General features: G+C 39.7%; 2 protein-coding genes and 1 long non-coding RNA gene across 3 annotated transcripts; 2 read left to right on the forward strand and 1 right to left on the reverse strand.

Moving 5' to 3' along the window:
• The first annotated feature begins 632 nt into the window (after positions 1-632).
• si:ch211-178n15.1 (uncharacterized) lies at positions 633-9,167 on the forward strand. Its single transcript, XM_014007423.1, has 3 exons — positions 633-2,381; positions 4,437-5,080; positions 8,146-9,167. The coding sequence occupies exons 1-2, from the start codon at positions 1,386-1,388 to the stop codon at positions 4,974-4,976; spliced, it is 1,536 nt and encodes a 511-aa protein (XP_013862877.1). The 5' UTR covers positions 633-1,385; the 3' UTR covers positions 4,977-5,080; positions 8,146-9,167.
• Positions 9,168-13,695: 4,528 nt separating this feature from the next.
• On the reverse strand, positions 13,696-18,660 carry loxl5b (lysyl oxidase-like 5b). Its single transcript, XM_014007424.1, has 7 exons — positions 17,737-18,660; positions 17,069-17,177; positions 16,569-16,706; positions 16,260-16,416; positions 14,531-14,626; positions 14,308-14,423; positions 13,696-14,124 (listed from the first exon to the last, which is right to left on the reverse strand). Exons 1-7 carry the CDS (start codon positions 18,476-18,478, stop codon positions 14,118-14,120), a joined length of 1,365 nt encoding a protein of 454 aa, XP_013862878.1. The 5' UTR covers positions 18,479-18,660; the 3' UTR covers positions 13,696-14,117.
• Positions 18,661-20,385: 1,725 nt separating this feature from the next.
• On the forward strand, positions 20,386-21,987 carry LOC106516842 (uncharacterized). The gene is made up of 2 exons (XR_001310134.1): positions 20,386-20,831; positions 21,649-21,987. It is a non-coding gene; the product is annotated as an uncharacterized LOC106516842 (long non-coding RNA).
• The last annotated feature ends 926 nt before the right edge of the window (positions 21,988-22,913 follow it).

Consider the following 22,913-nt stretch of genomic DNA (forward strand, 5'->3'; position numbering starts at 1 on the left):
GTATATATGTATATACAGTATATATATGTATATATATATATTAGGGGTGCAATGATACAAGAAATTCGCAGTTTCTTTGGGTTTGATACTTTTCAAAAGTCAAAGGGCAGGAAAGAAAGGAAAAATACATATCTGAAGACCACTGCAAGTAAGGGTGGCCTATTTTTGGACAAACTTGACCTTGACCCAATATGGAGGCTTTCAAGATGGCAGTCATATTCTGGACATGGCCTAAAAGGACAGCCCCCCTCACCCATTACTTGCTGGAGGAATCAATTTCCCTTTTCTTTCTAAAATAAAAGGGTGTCCTGTGACTTTTGACTCATATGAATACATGAAAAATTATTGGATTTATCCATGTAAGGGTGTATTTTCTGTCAGTGCTCCTGTAATGTCTGAGTTTGTTTTAACAGATGAAGTTGTTCTCAGCTACTGAGGTGAATTCCTTTTATTTTTTGATAAGAGCCAAAATAAACTGATGAGAGCCGAAGATAAGATTAGTAATAACTGTCCTCCTTATGTTCCGTCTTTGACTCTGAATGCTGTCTACTCCCTCGTCTATGTATGTTTTGAAACCCCACCTCCCCCAGAGTTTCTCTTCAAACCCCTCCCCTCCACTTTTCGCCCAGACTCTGGCTGAGGAATCCCAGGCAGCATTTAATTGCAGAGTGCAAAAAGCTTTAGTTGGGCTCATAAGCTCAGCGCCAGAGCCGAGGCTCCTTTACGCACACTCTGAGAAAAACAGAACACCACATGGAGTCCTTCACCCGAGGAGCCTCGCACAGCGGCTGGATTTCAGGGGGTAGGGAAGGCAGGGATTCTCAAATCCAGGTACAGTCGACTATGTGAGAGAATCTACCAGAGGCAGGAGACGTAAGAGGTGGAGAAAGACAGGAGAGCAGGAGAGGAGAGGGGAGGGGAGGAGACGGGAAATACACTGCCAGAGAGACAGAGCAAGGCAGAGACTGGACGCCTGCAGCAGCAAATGAGACAGAACAACGAGGCGGGAGAGGTAGAAAGAGAGACAGAGAGGGAGGGAGGCGAAGAGGGGCCCCGTGCTGGAGAGAGGGCTACAGGGTGAGGTGGAAGAAGAAGGAGCGAGGAAAAAGTTGGGGGGGAAAGTAAGTGGAAGAAGGACTCGGGAAAATACGCACGTAAGATTAACGGCTACAGCGAAGACGAAAAGGGGGAACAACAGACAGGAAGGAAGAGGAGGGTGAAGTCTCGAGTAGAAAGTACCAAAGAGGCCAGAGAAAAGTTTTCTTCTGGGAAGACGCAGATGAGGAAAACAGCGAGTGAATGACCGGGCTGAAGAGGGCTTGGAGAGGAGGAAACCACTTGTTTTCAAAGGCGTTTTCAACACAAATCTCCAGGCGTGAGTGGATATGTACACAGAAGGCTCCCAAACAACGGGACACCACCGATTTCTTCAGCACACCCACCCTCCCTGCCCCTGCCAGCACTGCATCTACCATGAGCAACCGTACGAGTATCACCGAGGGTCCGGATACCACCCAGCATCAGCCAGACAGACGGACCACTCATCGCCGGACTGCAGGAGAGACATCCAGGCTCCTCGGGGTAAAGATGTAGGAGGCAGAGCTTTCTTGGTGGACAGAGTGGCGAGAGGCGGTCAGCTCAGCCCACAGAGGAGGCCTGTGTGCGCTGGGCCAGGCCTTTACGGCCACTTGAATGACTTCAACCAAGTGTGCCCCTGGGAACTGAACCCTGCCCAGTGGAGTGACCCAGAGGAGCCTGGGGTGAGACGCTATTCATCTGCGAGACAACAGTGTGGCTGTGTCGAATACGGCGACAGAGCACACCCCTTTCACCCTGGGATACCACACCCTCTCCCTCATCTTCAGGTCAAAGGTCAAGGCTACAGACGGAGGAGGACTGTCAGGTATATCTCCGTGGATGAAGAGGAAGGCTGCGATTGCGCCTCTGACAACTATCATTTGGAACCAAACAGCAACCCGGGTCATTTTCCCATGACAAATGGCCACTCGGGACCAAGGCGTGTGTTCTTTGAGGAAAAGGAGGAAAGAGATAACTATCAAGACCAGGGTTGGGCAAAGGGTGGATCAGAGGACGGGTTTGATCACTGCAGTGGGTCCAACAAAAGCTTCTTCTCCACTGAGGTCCCACTAAAACACTTGAGTCAAAGAAGACAGAAGGCATCCTGCATCGCACCTTCCAGCACCACCTGCTCGGAAACCTCCAAACCCATAACCGACGACGACGAGCACCAGCACGAGGCGTCGGAGGAGACGACGCAGAAGACGAGGCGGGACTCGGTGAGGGATCAGATCCGGCAAGTCGTAACAGATCTGGAGGAAGTGTTGGGGGGTTTGAAGCAAGTTCACGTGGAGATGAAAGAGGTAGGAGGGTCTGTAATTAAAGATGTTTAATCCTCAGACATACATCAGGTGTTTAATCACAAAAAAAGGTCAGAATCCGCAGCAGATGTCCCAGGCGTTTATCACTCCTCTCGTGGCTAAGATGTCATTTAAAACAGTTATCAGCAGGCTCAGATGCTGATAGTGCAGAGCAGTGCACCATGGGTCATTGCATGTTATTAGACGATCTGCGTGAGAGAGTATGTGTCCTGATGACTGCATTGTTTGTGATTCAGTCATCGTCTCTTATTGAAGAGGTGATAGAGGATGATTTGCTCTGACCTTTTGCAGAGTGCTTCTGTAACCAGCAGTGTTCTGATCAGCATGTTACAAAGCCCAGCGTTGGACTGTTTCTGAATTACTCCTCGCTTCTTACAGCATTAATTTTACATGCAGCTGTAAATGACCATTGATTCACAGCTGAATGCATCTGTTCCAGCTCAGTGTTTCACAGTTACAATGACAGAAATCTGTTTAATGAGTGGTAATCAGTTCAAAGGAAATGAAAGGGGCTTTAAATTAAAGTAAACGGTTGTCTTTTTTTTTATTGATATTGATTCAGTCGAAAAAACATTTTTAAGAAATCTAAAGGTGTTAAGTAACTAAGTACACTTATACTTTGTTACAGTTTTTATATATTTTTTTAGGATTTGTATGTATTTTTTCAAAACTTATTTTTTACTTTTTATTTTGATGCATTCAAAACAAAAAAAAAATACATTTTTTTGCTTTAAAATTTAACACCTAGTTACAAGTTACTCATTTAAATATGACCAGAAATAATCATGAAAGGGTTGAATTTATTTAACCAAGCTGAACTTGTTTTAATGGAACCAGTTTGGTTAAGTTAATTCAACGCTTCATTTTTTTAGTGTGTAAAAGTACCTCAACTTTTGCTTTCACTTTCCCAATTACTTTGAGAAGTTTTATGACTTTTAATTAAAGTTCAGATCAGTAAACTTAATTTTTACCGAAGTCATTCTCTTGAGGTATTTTTACTTCATTATTTCTTTCAAGTACTTTATTTACTTCTGTCAGTGTGGCACCAGTGAAGTAATTATCAAGATAAAGTGGTAATACTTCAATAAAAGTGTAATTAAGAGGGGAAAATTGTGTTTGTTCTTTAAATTTTGCCATTAAAACCAGCATATAATACAGATTTAAACTGCTAAATTGGAAATCCTTTGAACAAAAAGACTTCATTATTCTCATGCTGCGTTAGATTTGATTTTTATTGTTTAGTGCAGTTTATCTTGAGAGTCCTGCAAAAGGTCAACAGTAAAATTCAGGAGGGTCAGGAAATATTAGTGTAATACAAGAAAAGAAAACTACAAAAATCATTTTTAAGTAAGTAATTTATTAGGATAATAATTCGAGTAAAAATGTATTTATTCCAAAAGGTATTTATTAGAACAGAAAAATACAGAGACATACCAATAAAACAAGTCAAGATTGTTTCTGTTTTGTTTCTGAATGCCAATCCTTACATTTTGATATGTTTGTTGTATTTTTTATAATAATTTATCTGGTAATAACATAGTAATAACATAAGATAAGTAACAATATATTAATGACATTTTTATTTAGTATGAGACTAAAATGGCCAATGTAGTTGATGCAAAACAGTTGAGAAAATGGTCAAAAATATCCATAATAGTGGTAGTTGAAGGAGTTTAACCCATCTCCTCAGACTTTTAAAACTGTACTCAGAGTCTTTATTGACTCTTCACAAATCTTGATCTTTGAATTCAGAACCTTCTGGAGTAAGACCAATTGTGCCACACTTCCATTTATTTTAACACAGTTTGTTTTTTATGTTTTATTCCCAATGCTTTTAATTGCTTTCATTCATTATAGCATCTTCTTTTAAAATTCTCGGATTAATTCTGTGAAGTTTCTTTTAGTTTGACATCATGTCCTTATGTCATCTATACGTGTTTGATTTGATTGGATTAATTGATTTGTTTCACTGTAAAGTTATGAAACTCTGAGCTGTACAGCAGTTTGGTAGCATCCACCTTTCCTATTATCATTCAGGTGGTTGAGCAGATCGATCGTCTCACGGCCAACATCGACCTGAACGAGAAGGCGCCATGCATCACTCAGGGGTTAAGCAGTAATGACCAGACTCACGCAGGAGACTTCAGGGTAGCCCCTCCTCTCAGTCACAAACCCGCTTCGGCTCAGGCTCCACGACAGGTCGGCGAGGACCGCCTCATCCTCAGAACCAACTCAGTCTCCCCCATCCACATGGCTTCTGTTGTCAAAACCAGCCGCTTCACGCCGCCCAGTCTCCACAAAGATGTCAGCCACAAAAAGCCAATCGTGAACGGCCACCCGCCTCAAATGCACCACGCAGGAGCGTCCAACCGCACGGACCAAACTCATCCAGAGCACCACCCGCAAACTCTGGACCCTAAAGTCATCATCGGGAACAGCACTTCTAATCCGAGAACTCAAAAGCCTCCACCGTACCCGCAAAACGGCCGGTGTGGGAAAGGCCAAAACCTGTCGTCCAAACCTGCGAGGACCCCTGCCTGCCCTGTGAGAGGACGCCACAGCACCAGCATGGTGTGACGGAGGAGGGTGGGGTGGAGAGGTGGTGTTTTACCCAATGAAACACAAGGCCCTGCTGCAGAGAGAGGAGCTCAGAGAGGGACCAGGCAGGGGAACAACTCATAGTAAGCTCCTTTTTTTTCCCTCCTCCCCTCTTTTACACTGTTGATGTTTCTGTCGGTGCTTGCAGCCGATGACGTTTGCTCTGTTTACTGGAAGAGCAGGGTTCAAAGTCTGTAAATGAATAGCAGTGTTTCTCTCTGTGACAAAAAAAAAGATGTTTGATGTGTGTGTGTGTCTGTGTGTGGGCGGCAGGGGAAGGGGGAAGGCGTAATATGTCTGCTTTTGTTGATATCACATGATTTCCCAGTCTTCTCCACACTGTAAAATGTGTCTTGGTAGGTAAAGGGACAATAATCCCTCCGTTTAGTCACACATGTGGTTATAATCAACCAGCAGAATGAGAAATGTTCACTCGCTGAAGTAAAACTTTTTTTAAAAAATGAAAACAACTGAGGATGTTCTGACCTTGAAAAACATGAGCTGCTGGTTTTATCAGTTCTGCTACAGATAAGTCAGAAAATAAGGTGGGATTTAATGAAGCAACTTTTAAATTCGCTTATTTTAGCTCTGTTTTTTAGTTCAACCTGTTGACTGTGAAGCCAGAAAGCTCAGTGAAGTCTTGAGACATTTTTTACAGTGTAACGCAAAGGAAACGGGGGATTTTGGCGGGAACTGAGTTGCTTTTGGCAAAGGGAGAGCCCAGAGACCCCAAAATTACTTCAATTAAATCACGTGACAATAAAAGACTCAAATAATTCAAAGGATCATCAAAACTCTCGACAGAATCAACATAATTTTGTCCAAGAGGCTGACAAGGAGGGACGTTTGTGGCACCACAGTCAGAGTTATCACCCCTGACTGTAAACTAGAGGCTGAGTGGGACGTCTGGAAGGAAGCCTTCAAAGTGAAAATGTATTTTGACAAGTCAGTTTCCACTGGTGCTGCAGAGACAAGCGTGTACGTTTCTGTACTTCCCTCTTGTGAAGAATATCTGGAACTGCAATCTATTTTTCTGGCCTGGGTTAAGCCAAGTCTGGTTTTAATCATAGAACTCCTTTACGCATGTGCCAGAGCAAAATCAAACTCTGGCTTTATTTGCGATGTCCTTATAAACATGAGAGGCGCCGCTCAGAAATGACTCTCGCACTTACAAGGTGGCAGACAGACAAAAATGTTGATGAGGCGTCCATGCTTGGGATTGTTTTTAAACATTTTTTTTAAAGACGTCCAATGCGTTCCCCGTTTAACGCCGTTCATTTCAAAGTCTCTGAAGCTTCCACGCTGTTGGCATTTTTGAAGGTCTGAATCATCTAAATTAGTCACCTAGTGCAGGTTCAATGTTAAAATGACTTGCAGAAGATATTGCTAAGCAACCTGACCGAGCACAGCAAGTTGTCTCTCAAATCCTTTTCTTCATAGTTTAAAAAAAGAATTCCCATTAGAGTCTTTTCATGTGGTCACTGGGCTCCGTGGAGCAGAGGTAATGTTAAGTGCTTCAGAGAGAAAATTAAAACTAAACGAAGATATCGCTCACTTTCTAACCCCTTATTTCGTTTGCTCTATTAAAAAATATGAATTTGACAGGTTTCTTTTTGAAATCATGAGAACGCACTAAATATTGACAAACAGAGAAACCATAAATCTATTTTACGTTAAAAATATTACCTTTGGGACCGGCTGAAATGTTGATGAGGGACAGATTTGGCCTGCGGGCCTTTAGCTTGACACTTGTGATACAGTTGTTTAAAGGATGTGTTTCCATTTAAAAGAAAGAAAGGATAAAATGTGTAATAAAGTCTGCTGTAGGAATGGTGCAGTAGTTGATCAAATTCAACAGATTATATTATAGTATAAGACTAATCTTCAGAGGTTTATAGTAACTAAGTACATTTACTTTGTTACAGTACTTAAGTAGTTTTTTGAGGATTTGACTTTTACCAATTATTTTTAAATAGCTCTTTTACTTTTATTTCCTTACATTTTAAAGCTAAAATGATATTTTTACTTCTTTACTTTAAAATGTAACACCTAGTTACTTATTACAAAATTAAAAATGTTGGAACTCAGCATGAAAGATGTTTCTGCACTCTAAAAAATGACGTGTTGAATTTACTCAACAAAGTCATGTCAGCTGGCTCCACTAAGCCTAATTAAGTCAACTGAGCAAAGAATATACATTTATTGCTCAATTAATTCAACCTGGCTTAGTTTGGTTCAGGAAATTCAATATTTAGAGAGTGTGTAAAAGTGCTTTTACTTTAACTTTTCCAATTTTGGTGAACAGTTTTGTGACTTTACTTTAGTTTTCTTGTCAGTTAAATTTATTTTTACCAAAGTCATTTTTTGTTCATGTAATTTTACTTTTACTTGGTACTTTATAGACCTCTGCTAATCTTACACATAACTAATGAACAAAGATCTTGTTGACTGAGAAACCACAGTCTCTTTGTGAGTTAAAATACTCTATAAAAACATTCTACTTTAATGTTAAAAAAACAACTAAAGCAAACCTAAAATGGGACAAGTTCCTAAACTGCAAATCTGTTCATTTTCAGAATAAAAATGTCAATTTAATCTTTAATTTTTAAGTCATCTGTAAATCTTTGAAATATTGTTGAATATCTTTTATTTTCTAAATAATAAGAAAGGATATTACACAAAACAAGTAAGCTTGTAAGCTGGAATTGATTGATTGATTGATTGATTGATTGATTGATTGATTGATTGATTGATTGAACTGGAGAATCCTCTTATCAGAGCAAGAACTTCACCTGCAGTGTGTGGGATCTGACATCAGTGCCAACCACTTCATAAAAACGTCCTCACTGAAGGTCTAAACCCTTCTGTGGTTTTAACAAAAACAAGAGAGGATACAAAGCCTTTTGACACGAGTTTGATGAAAACCTGAGTGATGACTCATACGACGACATGACTCACAAGGACACACAGTGTCTCACTTTCACCACTCAGTGATGCTATGAGGGAAAACCTTGACAGAAGCAGCTTGTGTGTGTTTGAGTGTGTGTGTGTGTGTGTGTGTGTGTATTTGATTAAAGAGCTGCTGCTGACATCTGAATTTAAATTATTGATTCTCGCCTTTCCTTCTCCGTTCTGATGTCTCTGTCAGGAGCTGGCGATGCCGCCGAGGCGAACTGTCAGCTGGTGGAAACAGAGCGCGGCCTGAAGGTGGGGATGTTTCCAAAGGGGAAAACTCCACCAAGCGTTGACCCGCCACCGGTCCTCACAGGAGCACGGGAGGAGAATCGAGCTGAGAAATTAAAAGTGGAGATGTCTGAAGGAATGAACTGTAAATTATTACTCAACCATCAACTTAAAGCTGTATTTTCACAACAAAATTTATTTATTTTGACTATTTTCGCTCCCAGATGTATATTTTCAGTCAGTTTATAATCTGAACATTAACTTGTGTATATTGTATAGTATTTTTAAGATGCCATATCAGCATATGTAAAGATATTTTCATACAAGGTTGATTTTATTCCTGCGACATGATTGTTTGAAAAGTTATTGTCAGCTGGGCATTAACGGTAATGCAATACCATAAATATAAATTCTTTTGCACTTTCCCACACAGCTCAATCTGAACTATAGAGATGCTTCAATAGTTGTTGAAAACCTCACACTGAAATATATATTAAACAAACAACACCAGCAATTTTTTTAAACAAATGAGTGTGGAAAATGATTAATAAGTGATGTGAAGTGAGAGTGGTTGTTGAAGGCCTCCCCGTCAGCTGACCCGGAGGAGGCGGTGTGTGGTCTCCAAATGTTGTTGTGTTCAAGGCCGGCCAGACCAGCGTCTGTCTCTGTGTTTGTTTAACTCTTGTCTGAGAATTTTACCACTCTCTTCTTACCATCTTCTGCTGCTATCACTGTGAGAGAAAAAAAGAAAAAAAAAGAATCCATCTTTCTTGCAACGAATCCATCTTTTTCAGGATTTCATTGCGTCACAGGAACAGATGGACGATTACACCCACAGGCTGTTTCACTGTCTTGGCCATTTTCCCATTAACTGTCTGGGTAATTGTGTGAAAGGCGAAGGTGAGTGATAATGTTTTTGCTCTTCTGTCTTTCTTTGACTCATTCTGCAAACCGTCTGACCAGATCAGGTATAAAACATGATAGAAATTCAAAGAGGATGTTCTTATAGCCTGTGCCGTCTGGTGGAGTATTGTTTCTTGGTGTTTTAGGCTCGAAATGGAAAATTACAGCAAAATGAGGAACCCCAGCTTCTGTCTGGGAAGCAGCTAGGTGCTAATTGGGTCGACCAACCTCCTCAAACACAAAGCAGGTATGTAGAGAGTAGCTTTCAGGCGATTACAGTGATGAAAACCATTTGTGGCATTAATTATGAAAGCTTCCAGATGTTTACATTTGGCAACCCTTAAGGCAAAGTTGTGTAACAGTACAGAAAAATGCATTATGAGTTTAATATAAGACACCTTTGAAAAAAGAACATCTGCTTTCTTATAGTTGCTCCTTTCCTAATGTATGAGGAGAAAAACCATTTAGTATCAGTTCGTATCAAGTGATTAACACAATATGGCCACATGTGTCTAATAATGAAATAGTTGCCGAAGTCCTTGAGATCTTAGCATACATGACTTGATGATGCAAACGCACTTCTCATATTATTTTACCTTTATCTTTGCTGTTATATTAATATTAGTGCTGGGCATAGATTAAAACTTTTAACCGCGATAGATCTGAAGTTTTTCTTTAGATTAATCGCGATTAATTTCATTATTGTGCACAAAATTTAATTATGACACAAAGTTAAAGCATTATTAAAATAATGTTTTGCACAAAAAAGTTCAAAGCATTTTCAAAAAACTTAAAACAAATAAGGCAAAGCAAGTTTAATTTGTTTGTTTTTCTCCCACATCCAGCCTCGTCTGCAGAAGCCTCCCTCCGTTTGTGATTGGTGTTTAAATAGATTCTAATTTAAGAGATATTTCAGACTTGAATGCCTCTGGTAGTATGACAGTTTAGCATTGCAGAGCTAACAGATAACTTTACTTCTATCCAGCCTGTCGTCAGGGAGAGTTTAAAACTAAAAATGGCCAAACATCCAAGGCTTTCATTGGTTTAGATGCGCCATGATGGTCATTGAAAGCCAATAATAATCAATGTCCCACTTCCCCATAATCACTGGGTTTGTCTCTCTATGTGAATGTGTGTGTGCTCTGGTGAGCGACGGTCTTAAAAAAACTGTTGAAACTATTAACTGTGTTAATGAGCATTAAAATAATTGTTGCCATTAAGCTTCAGCTGTGTAAACATGCTCAGCAAGTGTTATTATATATGTTATGGCAATATTTATTTACCAATTACAGAAATACGTGGTCCAAGAATGAAGGTACTCCGTGAGATGATCAGCTGGGTTTTATTGCAACAACAGGAAACACAGAGAACAACCTGGCCTGTCTCTGTGCCTCTGCTTCTCTCTGTCACTGTCTCTCCACACTACTGTGCCCACTGTTGAACACTGTGTCTCGAGAGGCCTCATATATGTATTAACAAACACCATTCTGTCATCTTAGCAAGATTTGATACAAGGTCAATGGAAAACACAAAGATAAACACAAGTGATATCTAAGAATGATTATTGTTGTTAGCAGATCTTGTTCTGARTTTAATCATTCTATCTGCAMKTGAACAGCAMGTCATGAAAACCTAGGTCATTAAAGGATGTCATGAATAACTAGCTTAAACATAAAAGTATTAGTTCCATTACATCTCCCCCATCTGATCATTAAATCACCAATTAAATGATCAATAAAACAAAAAAAAAAACTCTTTAATGTATTAAAAAAACATGTCAACATAAACCTAAGTATATGCACTTTTCTGAAATCCCAACCCCAGAAATGCAATTTTTAACCCTCCCACAGTCATTTCTAACCCCCCAAAAAGTTATCACACAAAAGTCTTTGGATCATCTTGAACACAAACAGGATTGTCTGTTTTGTTATATGGAAGAGTCAGAGGTGGTGGTGGGGCTCTGCGACTTTTTGTAGAGGCTGGTTTAGTTCCTGGGGCTGAATGATTATTGTTGTTAGCAGATCTTGTTCTGACTTTAATCATTCTATCTGCAGCTGAACAGCATGTCATGAAAACCTAGGTCATTAAAGGATGTCATGAATTACTAGCTTAAACATAAAAGTATTAGTTCCATTACAATATATATATGTCCAAATTTGGTGTGACTTGTTTTCTAAATGTGCAATCAAATAGGGACATTTCCATCTATCCATCCATTTCTTCACTTGCTTTAACGTGCAGACGAGTGGGTTACACTTTGTACAGAAATCTCGTCCAACACAAGACAATTGTTGAAAATCCACACCTGCTATCGCCCCCATGAGCAGGAGCGCTTCAAAAGAAAAATAGTTTGAATAAAGACATGAAAAGGTTAAACAGTTTGGTAGCTGAAGGATAAACAAAAGCCTCACATCCCACCCACGTCACGATGCCACCCAGCTTGAAAACAAAAACACGACTCATCACGAGTTCCACTCAGAGACGATCCCATTGTTTTGTCTCAGAGTTCCGTGCAGTCCCTTGTTTCAGGTATGAAAGCGTCTGCTGGCCTTGTGCGAGGGAAGCAGGCCTGTGTTTCTACCCCCGCAACCCCGCCGCTGGTCTTCAGCTGACCCGAGCGCAGTCCTTGATCTCAGCTGGATGACAGAACTGCTGAGGAATTTCTCTGCTCCGTGCCTAAACCAACCTGCCAAGATGCTCTCCTGAGGCTGGGCTTCTTTTAGCTTCCCGCCAACGCTCACGTGGCCCGGCTTTGTTGAAATACGACCCACAAATACCAAACCTTGCCCTTTGTATCCCCCTTCAAACACCTACGTGCACGTACAGCCGGAAAATATCTCTCCTTGTTGCCAAGAAGTATGTTGTGTGTAGTTTGCTGGCTCACCTGTGTGTTCACTAACTTTTGTGTTCTGTAGTGAATGAGAATAGCCATTTTTTCCTCCCACTTTTGGCTTCATCAGCCAACAAGAAGCTGTCCAGATGTTGATGTGAAGCTCCACAGCTGAGCAAACAGCATCTCCTCTTCTGCATGTTTAAAACTGACAGTTTGTAAATGTAGTTGATGTTTATGTTCTGCAGAACAGATCTGATAGTATCTGCAACATTATGAAGAAAGTTTTCCTAGACATGAGTTGTGTTTTGTTTGAATTAAATTATTTGATAAAAGATAAATAAAAAGTAAAAGCTCACAGTACAATTTGAAAACAAAGCACTGAGACTTTAGTTGTTTTGTTTGAAGATTAGCATTTAGAGCAACACCCTTTAACCCCATAGAGCCTCTAAATTGGCTGTGGACTATATTTATTTTAGCTTAGCTGTAATAATCAGCTGCTTAAATAGTCACAGTCTCCAAATATTATCTCTAGAATTCCAAGACGGGCAGGAATGACGCTGACTAAATCTAAGCAAAGGGGATTTTTCCAGACATTTTCAATAACACACACAATCTATTCTGGCACAGAGGCACACTGGTAACTTCCAAAAGAGCTAAATCTATCTGCTGCTTTGGTTTATAGAGCTGAAGCTGAGCTCATTTTGTTATAAATACCCAGCATCTGTGCATTTATAACATACACACTGTCTGCAGCATCTTTTCCAGGACATAACTCAAAACCACTTCATGTTTGGAACGGCAATTCTCTTCAAGGCAAAGCCTTTAAATCAGGCAGAGCATTATTCTCTGCAGAATAAATATAGTTCACTGTGGTTTAGTATTTCCCCTGTCACTTGTTTGATACTTCAAACTGTCTATTTTTACAAAATCGTATAAAAACATCACTTAGTGACTCTGGAGATATTCCCAAGTGGGTTTTTTTTTACTCTGAAGCAGGCAACATACCCCAGCCATGTTAAAAAAGATGCATCAGTCTCCACTGAATGCACATTACAATGTGAAGCGATGGATTCTGTATCAGAGAGGAGCATCTTAACATGCAGCAGGAAAAGATCCAGACATGTTTTAGCAGGAGTGGCGTAGATGTACAAGATCCTGCAGGTTGCGCCTTCACACAGGTGTGTCAGCAAACATGCCACCAGCAGGCCTGTTTGTCAATCTGCTCAGTCACATCCCTCCCAGTAAAACTGCTCTTTCCATTGGGAGGAGAGGGAGAATTAGATTTGCACTGCTGTTATGATGACAAACATCTCCTTTATATGCCTGTGTCGTATTCAGGGTTTTTATAATAAAACACAAATATCCATCCACACATTAAAAACTTGTCTTTGGAAATTAACAAAAAAGTTTTTTTTTTTCCTATTCTGGTATTTTAATACAAACTTTGCCTCTCATTAGAAAATGAAGAAACTCTCAGAAATGGATTTTAAGTCGAACTTATGAATTAAATTCAATGTATTTTTTATATAACAATAAAAATCTGAACATTAACTCATTAACAGTCATGTGCATTTTTTAAAAAAGAGGAGTTTGATTATGTTTGGTCAACATTTGCTGCATTCACAAGTGTGTTTAATAACCTGTCTTGTTTGGTGGATTTTAAAAATGACGCTTTATGGTTTACAGGCTTAAGGACTGTTTTCACCAACTTTGGTTTCAGACTAAACAATGTTCACTTGACCATCTTCCAGCCTGAAAGATGTGTCTCAACTAAAGTGCTGCAGCTTTTGAAAATATTTATTGACAACAATAAAAATGTACAGCGTCCATATTTTGCATTAAATGTAAGAACTTGTTTTCATGTAACACTGATGTGAAGCAGAAGAAAACCCAAACAGAAGCAACAAACCAAACATTTAAAGCAAAAATCAAGAAAAACACACACACTTAAGAAAGACAAATCCAACAAATGTATTTGTTGGCCAATCATCATAATGAATTTTGGCACATTAAAACACTTTTCATGTCATTCCTTTGGTTTCATTTACAAAATTTTACATTTTAAACCAATAAATGTAACTTAAGACTCGATAAGTTCAAACCTGTGACACAAATTTTACCGTTTTTGAGTATGTTGGTGTCTGGTCCACAAGGAGATGTTTTACTTCATCGCCAGCAAATAATACAAATAATGAAGATATTTAAGGTCTGAAAAAAAGACAAAAAATTTTGACATGTACAAAACTGCAGACTATTGTAATTTCTTATTTTTTTAAGAATCCACAGTTGCACCAAACTCCTGTTTTATTTTTTTAAGCTAAATTGAATAATGTTAGTGTCCTTAACAAAATGATAAACCTGAAATGTTTCTTAGCCACAAAAGTGCTCTACCTTGTTATTCGACAGTTGCGTGTCTGAACATAAAGTCCTGTGTACGTGATTTCACATTGAGCAATGTTGTTGGTGAAGTCCGACTCCAGGACCAGGAAATTGGGATTGACTGTAACCTTAAAACATAAAAGAAAAAAATAAATAAAAGTCGTTTATCTCTGCAAACTGGTTGTTAGTGCACAGCGCTTTGAAGATTTCACCCAGAGTCTGAACATGGAGTTACCTGCAAGATGTAATTTCCTGGAGGCACGTCGGTGATGTCGACCCACTGACAGTCGATGTTGGCAGCATAAGTGTCATGACATCCTGGACTCAGTCCCTGAAAAAACACAAAGAAATCAATCCATTCAGTTCTAAGCAGGATCTGCGGTTTTGGGACCTGTGACAGCTACTTGTCCAGCGATTTAAACAATTTAAGTCAAAGAAACTGTTCTTGGAAGGAAAATTGTTATGAGAATACAACACTAAGAAGCGTGGAGCCTTAACCACAGAGCCTGGACAACAAAGGTTCTCATATCTGCATGGGTATAATTCTCTTTGGGATGGTGTCTAGTTGAGGTATTAACTACAAAAACATATCTGAAAAGTGAATCTGGAGGCTTTACAAAGAAATCAAGGTAAAAAAGTGCAGTATTGAGATGCACACAGTTCTTTTTGTTTGACTGTCTTGATGAAATAGTCTACTGAAATATGATGGTGGTTCCAAATTTTTTAAAGCAAAACAGAGATTGATTCAGTTGCTGCTCCAAATAAAAGACATTTCATTAACTGAACAGGGAATATGGTGAACAGTAACTCCTACGCTCATACTGTATAATAAAAATAGAAAGTATAAAATCTAGAAAGCTGACTCCAAGACACCAAAAAGAAACGCCCAAGATGTTACAGAATTGTGAAATTATGATTGTTTTACCTTAAATCATTAGAAAATGACACAACAAGAAGCATTTATTTTAAGAAGCAGTACTGTAGCTGCTGAGTCTGGGACAGTCTGCCATAAAGTAGAAGTATCTGAGAGAAACCTCCTCCTTTTAGGTAATTTATGATGAGTCTGAAGTTGAACAGGCAGGAGCTCTGTGGGGCAGGAACTCGGCTTGGGACTGAGCTCCAGGGAGGAGCTTTGTGTATATGGGTGGAGCTTTGTACCTGCAAACATTTAGGCAGCTCCACATGGCCACAGAAGATTCATTCAAACATGAATGAATAAGTCAAAGCAACACTTTGAGTATGTTTTTGATGAGGGAATGACATATTATGACATAAAGCTAAAAAAAAATCAATTTTGCATTAGTACAACCCCCTTTAAAATTATGATTTATCCCAGCTTTATCCATATTTTAAACAATGTCTCCGAGACTGATACTGTGTAATGTGTCTATCAGTCCTTTTTTTGTATTTTAATTTATATTGTGTTAAACTGATTTGATTTATTTATTTATGAGTTTTTTATTATGGCTGATAAGGAATGTCCAATCCTGATCCTCTTTCTGGCCGTTTAGGGGTGTCAAACTTCTGTCCTCGAGGGCCGCTATCCTGCATGTTTTAGAGGTTTTCTTGCTCCAACACACCTGATTTWGATCGCTGGGTGATTAACAGGCTTCTGCCCAATTTGAAGAGTTAATTCAATCACTGAATCAGGTGTGTTGGAGCTGGAAAARCTCTAAAACATGCAGGATAGRGGCCCTCGAGGACTGGAGTTTGACACCCCTGTTAGAAGTTTCTCTGCTCCAACACAGCTGATTGAGTGACTGAACAAAGTTCTGCAGCAGCCTGTTAATCACTCATTCACGCAGATCAGCTGTGTTGGAGCAGAGAAACCTCTACAACAAATAGAACATGCAGGACAGTCATCCTCGAGGACCAGAATGCCCTGACAATATGTTTGACAATATTAATATTAATCTGCTTCATCCAGTCATTAGTGACGTGTAACACACAACGTGTTTTTGTACCTGAGTATGGGATGTGCAGGCATAACGCCTCCTGAATCCGTGATCACAGCCCGTATCCTCCAGACAGAAACTGGCCTTATGTCCCTCGGCTACTTTAAGTCCTGTTACCATGTCCAGCAGGTCGTAGTTACTGAAGGCGTCCATGCTGTGGTAGTGCCTGAGGGAGTGAGACACATCAAGCTGAATAGGGTTTTATTTAGAGCCATCAGAAAATGTGAGGGACATTAGAACACAGGTGTACGGATTCTAACAACAATTATATAAAAAAACATAATTATCTCTTTATTTTTAGTTTAATTGGAAACTCACTGGTGGCAGCTGTGCCAGTCCCACTGATATCTGGGCTTGACGGGGAGGAAATCTGCAGTTCCTTGGTTCTTCACTTTCTGTGGGAACCGCAGAAGGACTCTGAAGTCGATGTCTCGCACGGTGGGTGCGTACGCCGACCTTGGGGGAAACGAGAGGCACTGAATAAAGGGCTTACAGCTGAGCTCCTGTGAGCACAAATGGTTTGGTTCCACTGAGCTTAATGCTTTTAGGAAAATCAGCCCAGAACATTTATGTCTTGGCAGGACAAGATGTTGGCAAATCACTGCTCCATATAGGAACATTGAACTGTTTACACAACCGTGCATTAATAAAACAATTACCTCAATGCATTGACAACTTTAACTTATACAAATAAGAGAAATCTGTTCAGTTATGGAAATTCACGTGTGTGACAGCAGGTGTGTGTCTGCACGACGGTGCCTACGTGCCACTCTGGGCGTACTCATTTTTAACCTCCTTTCTTTGCCAAAACAAATTACCTGGCCAGACAGTTTTCCTCTGCAGCACATTGGAGAGCGTACATCTGCATGCGCTGGACATAAGCACCTGCCTGGATGGCATATGGATCTGGAATAAGGTCTGGAAGTCCTGAGGGGGAGGGAGGTTACAAAGAGAAGCCAACTTTAGGTCCTGTTTTATGCTCCGTTCTAACACACTCTCTGCTTAATATGACCCCAGCATTCACCTTGTTTACTGTAGAGAGACCAATCATTGTATAAAACTATTTAGCTTGTTTTCTGAATCACTTTTCCACAAATTGAGTCCAGAAATTTTTAAAGCAAATATGTTTAAATAAAGGAAAGAAATTCTGATATCCTATTTAATTTTTGGAAACTCAAGACCTATGGTTTCTCACAAAGACAGGAAACTTTCTTTAGGCTACATCATTAGCACAAAACACATAAAAATATCTGATTTACATTAATAACTGTAAAGAGAAACTCATTGCATGACTTTAACTTGGATTTTTTTTCCCCCCACACACACTCACAAAATTTAATAAAACGTTTAGGTGATAATTTTAAGTGCACGCTGCTCCTTTAATGTTCACAGTTGTTAAACTGAAACTGGGTCGTTTTAAGCACACTTTAAACAAATCTGAATAATTTAATCCGGATGAAGCTGATTTATAAAGACCCTCACTTACCATTAAGGAAATACCTTGTTCCATACCCGGGGCCAGGCGGTCGGACTGGCCTGCCTCTGCTGGAATACATATTGTGGAAAACAGAATTCCTGTGGGTTTTAAACGGGTTTCGGGGGTCGTCGCTGACCATGCCCGCTTCATCAGCTGCAGCTTCGTTTGAAACATCCACACTCGGAGCAGGAAAGGGAGACGGATTCTCAGGTTCGGCTTCCAGAGTTGCCTGATAAGTTGGGATGAACTGATCCGTTTGGACGGGTTGCCTGGAGACGAGCATCCCCGCCGGCGCTGTGCGTAATGGATGATTTTGCGCACCAAGTCCTGGTTCCTCAACACGATGCGCAGCTTCTCTCCGGCCCAATAAAGTCCCCACTGAAGAGGAATTAACGCGCCCTCCTGACCCAACCGTTGATGCGCGACCACCGGGTACCCGCGGAACCTGCTGCCCGGACTGATCAGTCCTGAAGGTTCTGCTCTCTGACTGCCCGGCTCTGCTGTGCGCCCCCGGCACACCGCTGCCCGTGCCATCCCTCCTGCTGCTGCTGCTGACAAAAAACCTCGACTGGCTTCGGGACCGAACCGGGGCCTGGAACTCTGAGCCAGTGCTCATCAGGCTGTAGACCTGGCCGTTGTTCGCCCACTGGATGCGGTGCCGCCAGGGGACCGCTGCGCGCTGCTGGCCAAGGGTGACAGGTAGAAGTCCTTGGAGAAAGTAGAAGAATAGAAGAGAACACTTCTTTGCCATGACAAAAAAATAGGTCTGTTAGCTAGTGAAGATGTGTCGTAAATGATGCGCACTGAGGTGAACTCTCACAACAACACGCCACTTCTCAAAAACACTGACAGCTGCAGACAGAGGAGGGTCAAGCTTTTGTTCCTCCTACTGGTTCATTAAAACAGACCAGTTACTTTCCTAAAGTCACTTGGAAGAAAATTTAACTCACTCCTTGCCGCGTCGGTTAAACAAGAAGGTTTGCTCAGTAAACTTCACACAGGTGTGAAATAAGGACACTCAGACTGTACCACCATCAAGAAAAAAGGCCTCTTTGTTAAAAAAAAAACACAAAACTTACATACATTTTGGCCACAGCTCTTCATTGATCATAAAGATGCAAAATGTGTTTATTATGAAAGTGTTTAAAAGTGTCAATAAAAACTGAAACAATCTATAATTTTAATTAGTTGTTCTCTGTTGTAAAACTAGATTTACTTATTAAAGTTGCAATAAAAGAGTTTAGCAATTATGCAATTTCCCCCCTTTATTTAGTTTTTGAATCACACAATTTTTTATTCACCACAAGGAGGCAGTCAGTGTCTTTCTGTTCTGTCCTGCTGAGTTTCTTCAGAAGAGTTTTGGCCTGTTTGAATAAAGAAATGAGACATATCATTGATGCAAAGCATGTTAGACTAAAACCATCGCTGCTCCCAACAAACTGAACAAGTGTTCACATCCCTGATGTTGTACATTTACCATTCTTAAAAACCCTGTTTCTTTCCTTTTCTTTTCTTTTCTTTGCTAAATTGGTGCATATGATGCTCATTCTTTATTTAAGAACTTATTCATACTTTATTTTTATACCTTTTTACCTCGTGTGAATTTTGACACTGATTGCACTTTGTGATACTGATGCACCTAAATTTTCTCACTGAGGGACAATAAAGACCTATTCTATTCTATTCTATTCTATTCTATTCTATTCTATTCTATTCTATTCTATTCTATTCTATTCTATTCTATGTCAGAAATCTTAATTAATTTATGTATTTTCCATTGTTGTTATGCAGCACACATTTTATTTTAATCACACTTTTACTTGTGATTTATCCAAAGTCTCATTGGCTGTAGAAAATGCAATTTTGTTTCAGGCACCAAAAGTGCCCAGTTTTATTTTAAAACAAACAAAACAACGTCTTTAATCTAAATTAGGGGTGCAGAAAATATCGATACACTGAAATATCATGATATTTTATTTCCTGATACTTTATCAAGTCTCAAAAGCACAGTATTGATTTTTAATTAAGGCTTAAAATGTGAACTATTATGGCAGCGGTTCATCTTTTGTGTTGCATTTTAGCCTGCACCTGTTGGCAGACAGATGGATGTTGTATGAATGTGAAATACAAATACAGTTCTCACTGCTGCATTAAAATAAACTGAATTTAATCAGATTTTATGCATGTTATGCATGGTGTGCTCTTTGTACTGACTTTTTATAATTAGAATCTTTTGGAGAAAAAAATGGCGACATATCGCCTTGCTAATAGTAATGCAATATACCATGAAATATATTACGATCCATTTGTCAGGTCCTTTAATTTTAATAGGTCAAGTTTGTACTTTTTACAGCTTATCAGCAGCCATAAGCTTTTTACTTCATTGTATTCTTTCAAAGTTAATTTTGATTAGAAATAGGGTCATTTTTTTAATTTTCCTGCAGAGAACCTGCTTGATGTGGGTCATGAACAGTTTAAGACACGAGGAGTCGTGCAGCGCTCTCTGTTCGTCTCCTCTCAAATGAAATATGACTGAGTCAGTTTCCTCTGCCAAATAGGGCATCAAGATGGTTTCTATTCTTAGAGCGAGAAACTTCGCCTCGTGCCAAATTTGCAGCGCCGCCCTGCTCGCCTCTGCTGTCTGCGACGGTCCAGATTTATAAGAAGCACAGAGCCTCGGCACTGGTTTGGCTTAAGATCTTCCAGAGCAGGACATTGGAAAACCAGTAAGTATTCACGTCAAATTCAATCTTTCCTTTGTGTCAGACCTGAACGTAAACAAACCACAACAAATGTCGACACAAAACAAAAAAACTTGAACTTGTAAATTGTGAGTTGCTTGGAAATAAAATGAACATCAGCAGCGTTGGACAGCTACTTCCCTGAGTGAAAAACTAATTCTTTTACGCTTTGAATATATCTTATCCCGTGAATCTAGGTATCCAAGGCTGCTCACATCTCTTGTGAGAGTTAACGAAGACGGTGGTCTTAAAAGGGTTTTACTAGAAGAAACATCATGGAATATACCTGTTGTGTCTCTCTGGCCTCACACATGCCTTTCTGAGGAATTTAATGATAAATCCAGAGGGGTTTACCACAGACAGGTGAGACGCTGGCAAATTGTTTCAGAAATAAACTCCTGCTGTTTCGTGGATATTTCAGCCGACAACGTAAATAAAAATTGAGCTGTTTTGATTGTGATCTGAATTAAAATAGAGTTAAACATGAGTTATTAACGTTTCGACAAGACAGGGCAGCAGACTTCCTTGCGACACAAGTCTTGCTCATCTCTGACTAACCTTTGAAAATATCAGCCCCCCCATCGGCTCGTCTCATGTTTCAGCTCTTAACATCAAGTTTCTGCATCCATCTTCATGTTTTTATTCATCGACACATAATTAAAAGCTTTTAATAGATGATCTAGCTGATGTATAGCTGAGACCAGTTTAGACTAAAGGATATACTACTCTGTACAACTTAAATTTCATCTTTCCCACTACGTTATGTGACATGTGCTGTATTGAATTAGCTGCTGTAAAAGTTTAAAAATTGAACTTTTATTTTCTAAATGTTATATATGTATATAACATTTAGAAAATAAAAGGATATCATATTTATATCATTTAGATTTGCTCAAAAATAAATACTCAGAATGTTAAATGTTTTCTGTGTGAGGTTTGGTTTCTCCTGAACAGCATTTAAAGCTGAAAAAGTTTCGTAACGTTTCTCAAATTGCTTGTAATTTTGCCACATTTCTTGTCTGCACTTGACTCTGAAGCCAAACTGACATCACAAACGCCAACTAATATAAAAATAAGGATCTTAACTGCATAAAACAAATCAAGAAGTAAATGTGCTGAAAAACACTAAATGCTCCTCTTATTTTTTTATTCTTTACATTGTGAAACTGGGTGGTTGCAGAACAAGAAGTAAGCTTTTTCTTGTTTCTGCGTGCTTCAACACTACAGGATGTGGGCAGGAAAACAGGATGACAGGTAGCAAAATGCCACAAATCAGGACTTTTAACCTTCCTGAGCTATACCTGCCATTTTATGATGTTTGTTTTATGACATTTTAAGCCAATCAACTCCAAATGACCTGACGCACCTTCTGATCTCTTAAGGATTGCTGTGAAAAAGGAGCCACTCCTTACTTTGAGTCTTGTCAAGTAAATTTTGAAGGACAAAACTTTTTTTTTGCATTATCAAGCAGAAGCTTGTATATGATGACATCAACACCAATAAAATAATGTTAAAAGAGTCTGGACTTCGGCTGTTCTTGTTTGGAAAAGTAAAATCACACATTTAGCTTTTCCTCCTCACCAGCCAGAGAGGAATGTTTTAAACACATGTGCTTTAAGGTGCACTTAAATCAAACTTCACATGTATTTTCCCTCATTGAGTGTGTCATAAATATATTCCTATAATTCATTCAGTGTGATAACCATAACCACAACTGGTCAGAAGGCCTCGCCCACTCACACATGTGACACACGCTTCTCCCCAGAATCACTGCCTCTCCGCCCGTACATGGGCGTCTTGGCTGTGGGAAGGGGTTTCCATGATGGATTCCTTCTCATCTTACTGGGCGTGTGTGTGTGTGTGTGTGTGTGTGTGTGTGTGTGTGTGTGTGTGTGTGTGTGTGTCTGAGTCAAACCAGGACCCGACGCTTCAAGTGACCGTGTTGCAATCGTGAATTGGCTGTACATTTGTGAAATATGTGACACCACAGGCACTTAGCCCTATATTTAGTCCAGCAGAGCGGTGACTTTCTGCTGCAGGTCAGCTGGCATGTAAAGACTCCCAACGATGCATCACAAGACCCTCAATCTCCACCCACTCCTGTCCTGGAGTCACACATCTCTGAGTTGAAATGTGTGATCATATGGAGATGTCAAAAAATGTATATGAGTGGACACAATCATCACAGTCAGATATTTTTACTTATTTTTTCATCATGTTTTATATCACCAGAAAACATTATTATCACCCATCAAATACATTTTTCCATCAGGTGAAGTTATTGAAATTCAATGATTTGGTTAACTATGGTATTTTATCAGTTATGTATAGGGCTCATAAAAACACATTACCTTCAAACATTCAATTACACTTTGTTAAAAGAGAGAGTTGTTACAATCTCAAAGGGATACAGATGTTTGTTAAACCCAAATTTAGAACCAGTTT

Source organism: Austrofundulus limnaeus, unplaced genomic scaffold (assembly GCF_001266775.1).
Source record: "Austrofundulus limnaeus strain Quisiro unplaced genomic scaffold, Austrofundulus_limnaeus-1.0 Scaffold42, whole genome shotgun sequence".
Lineage (NCBI taxonomy): Eukaryota > Metazoa > Chordata > Actinopteri > Cyprinodontiformes > Rivulidae > Austrofundulus > Austrofundulus limnaeus.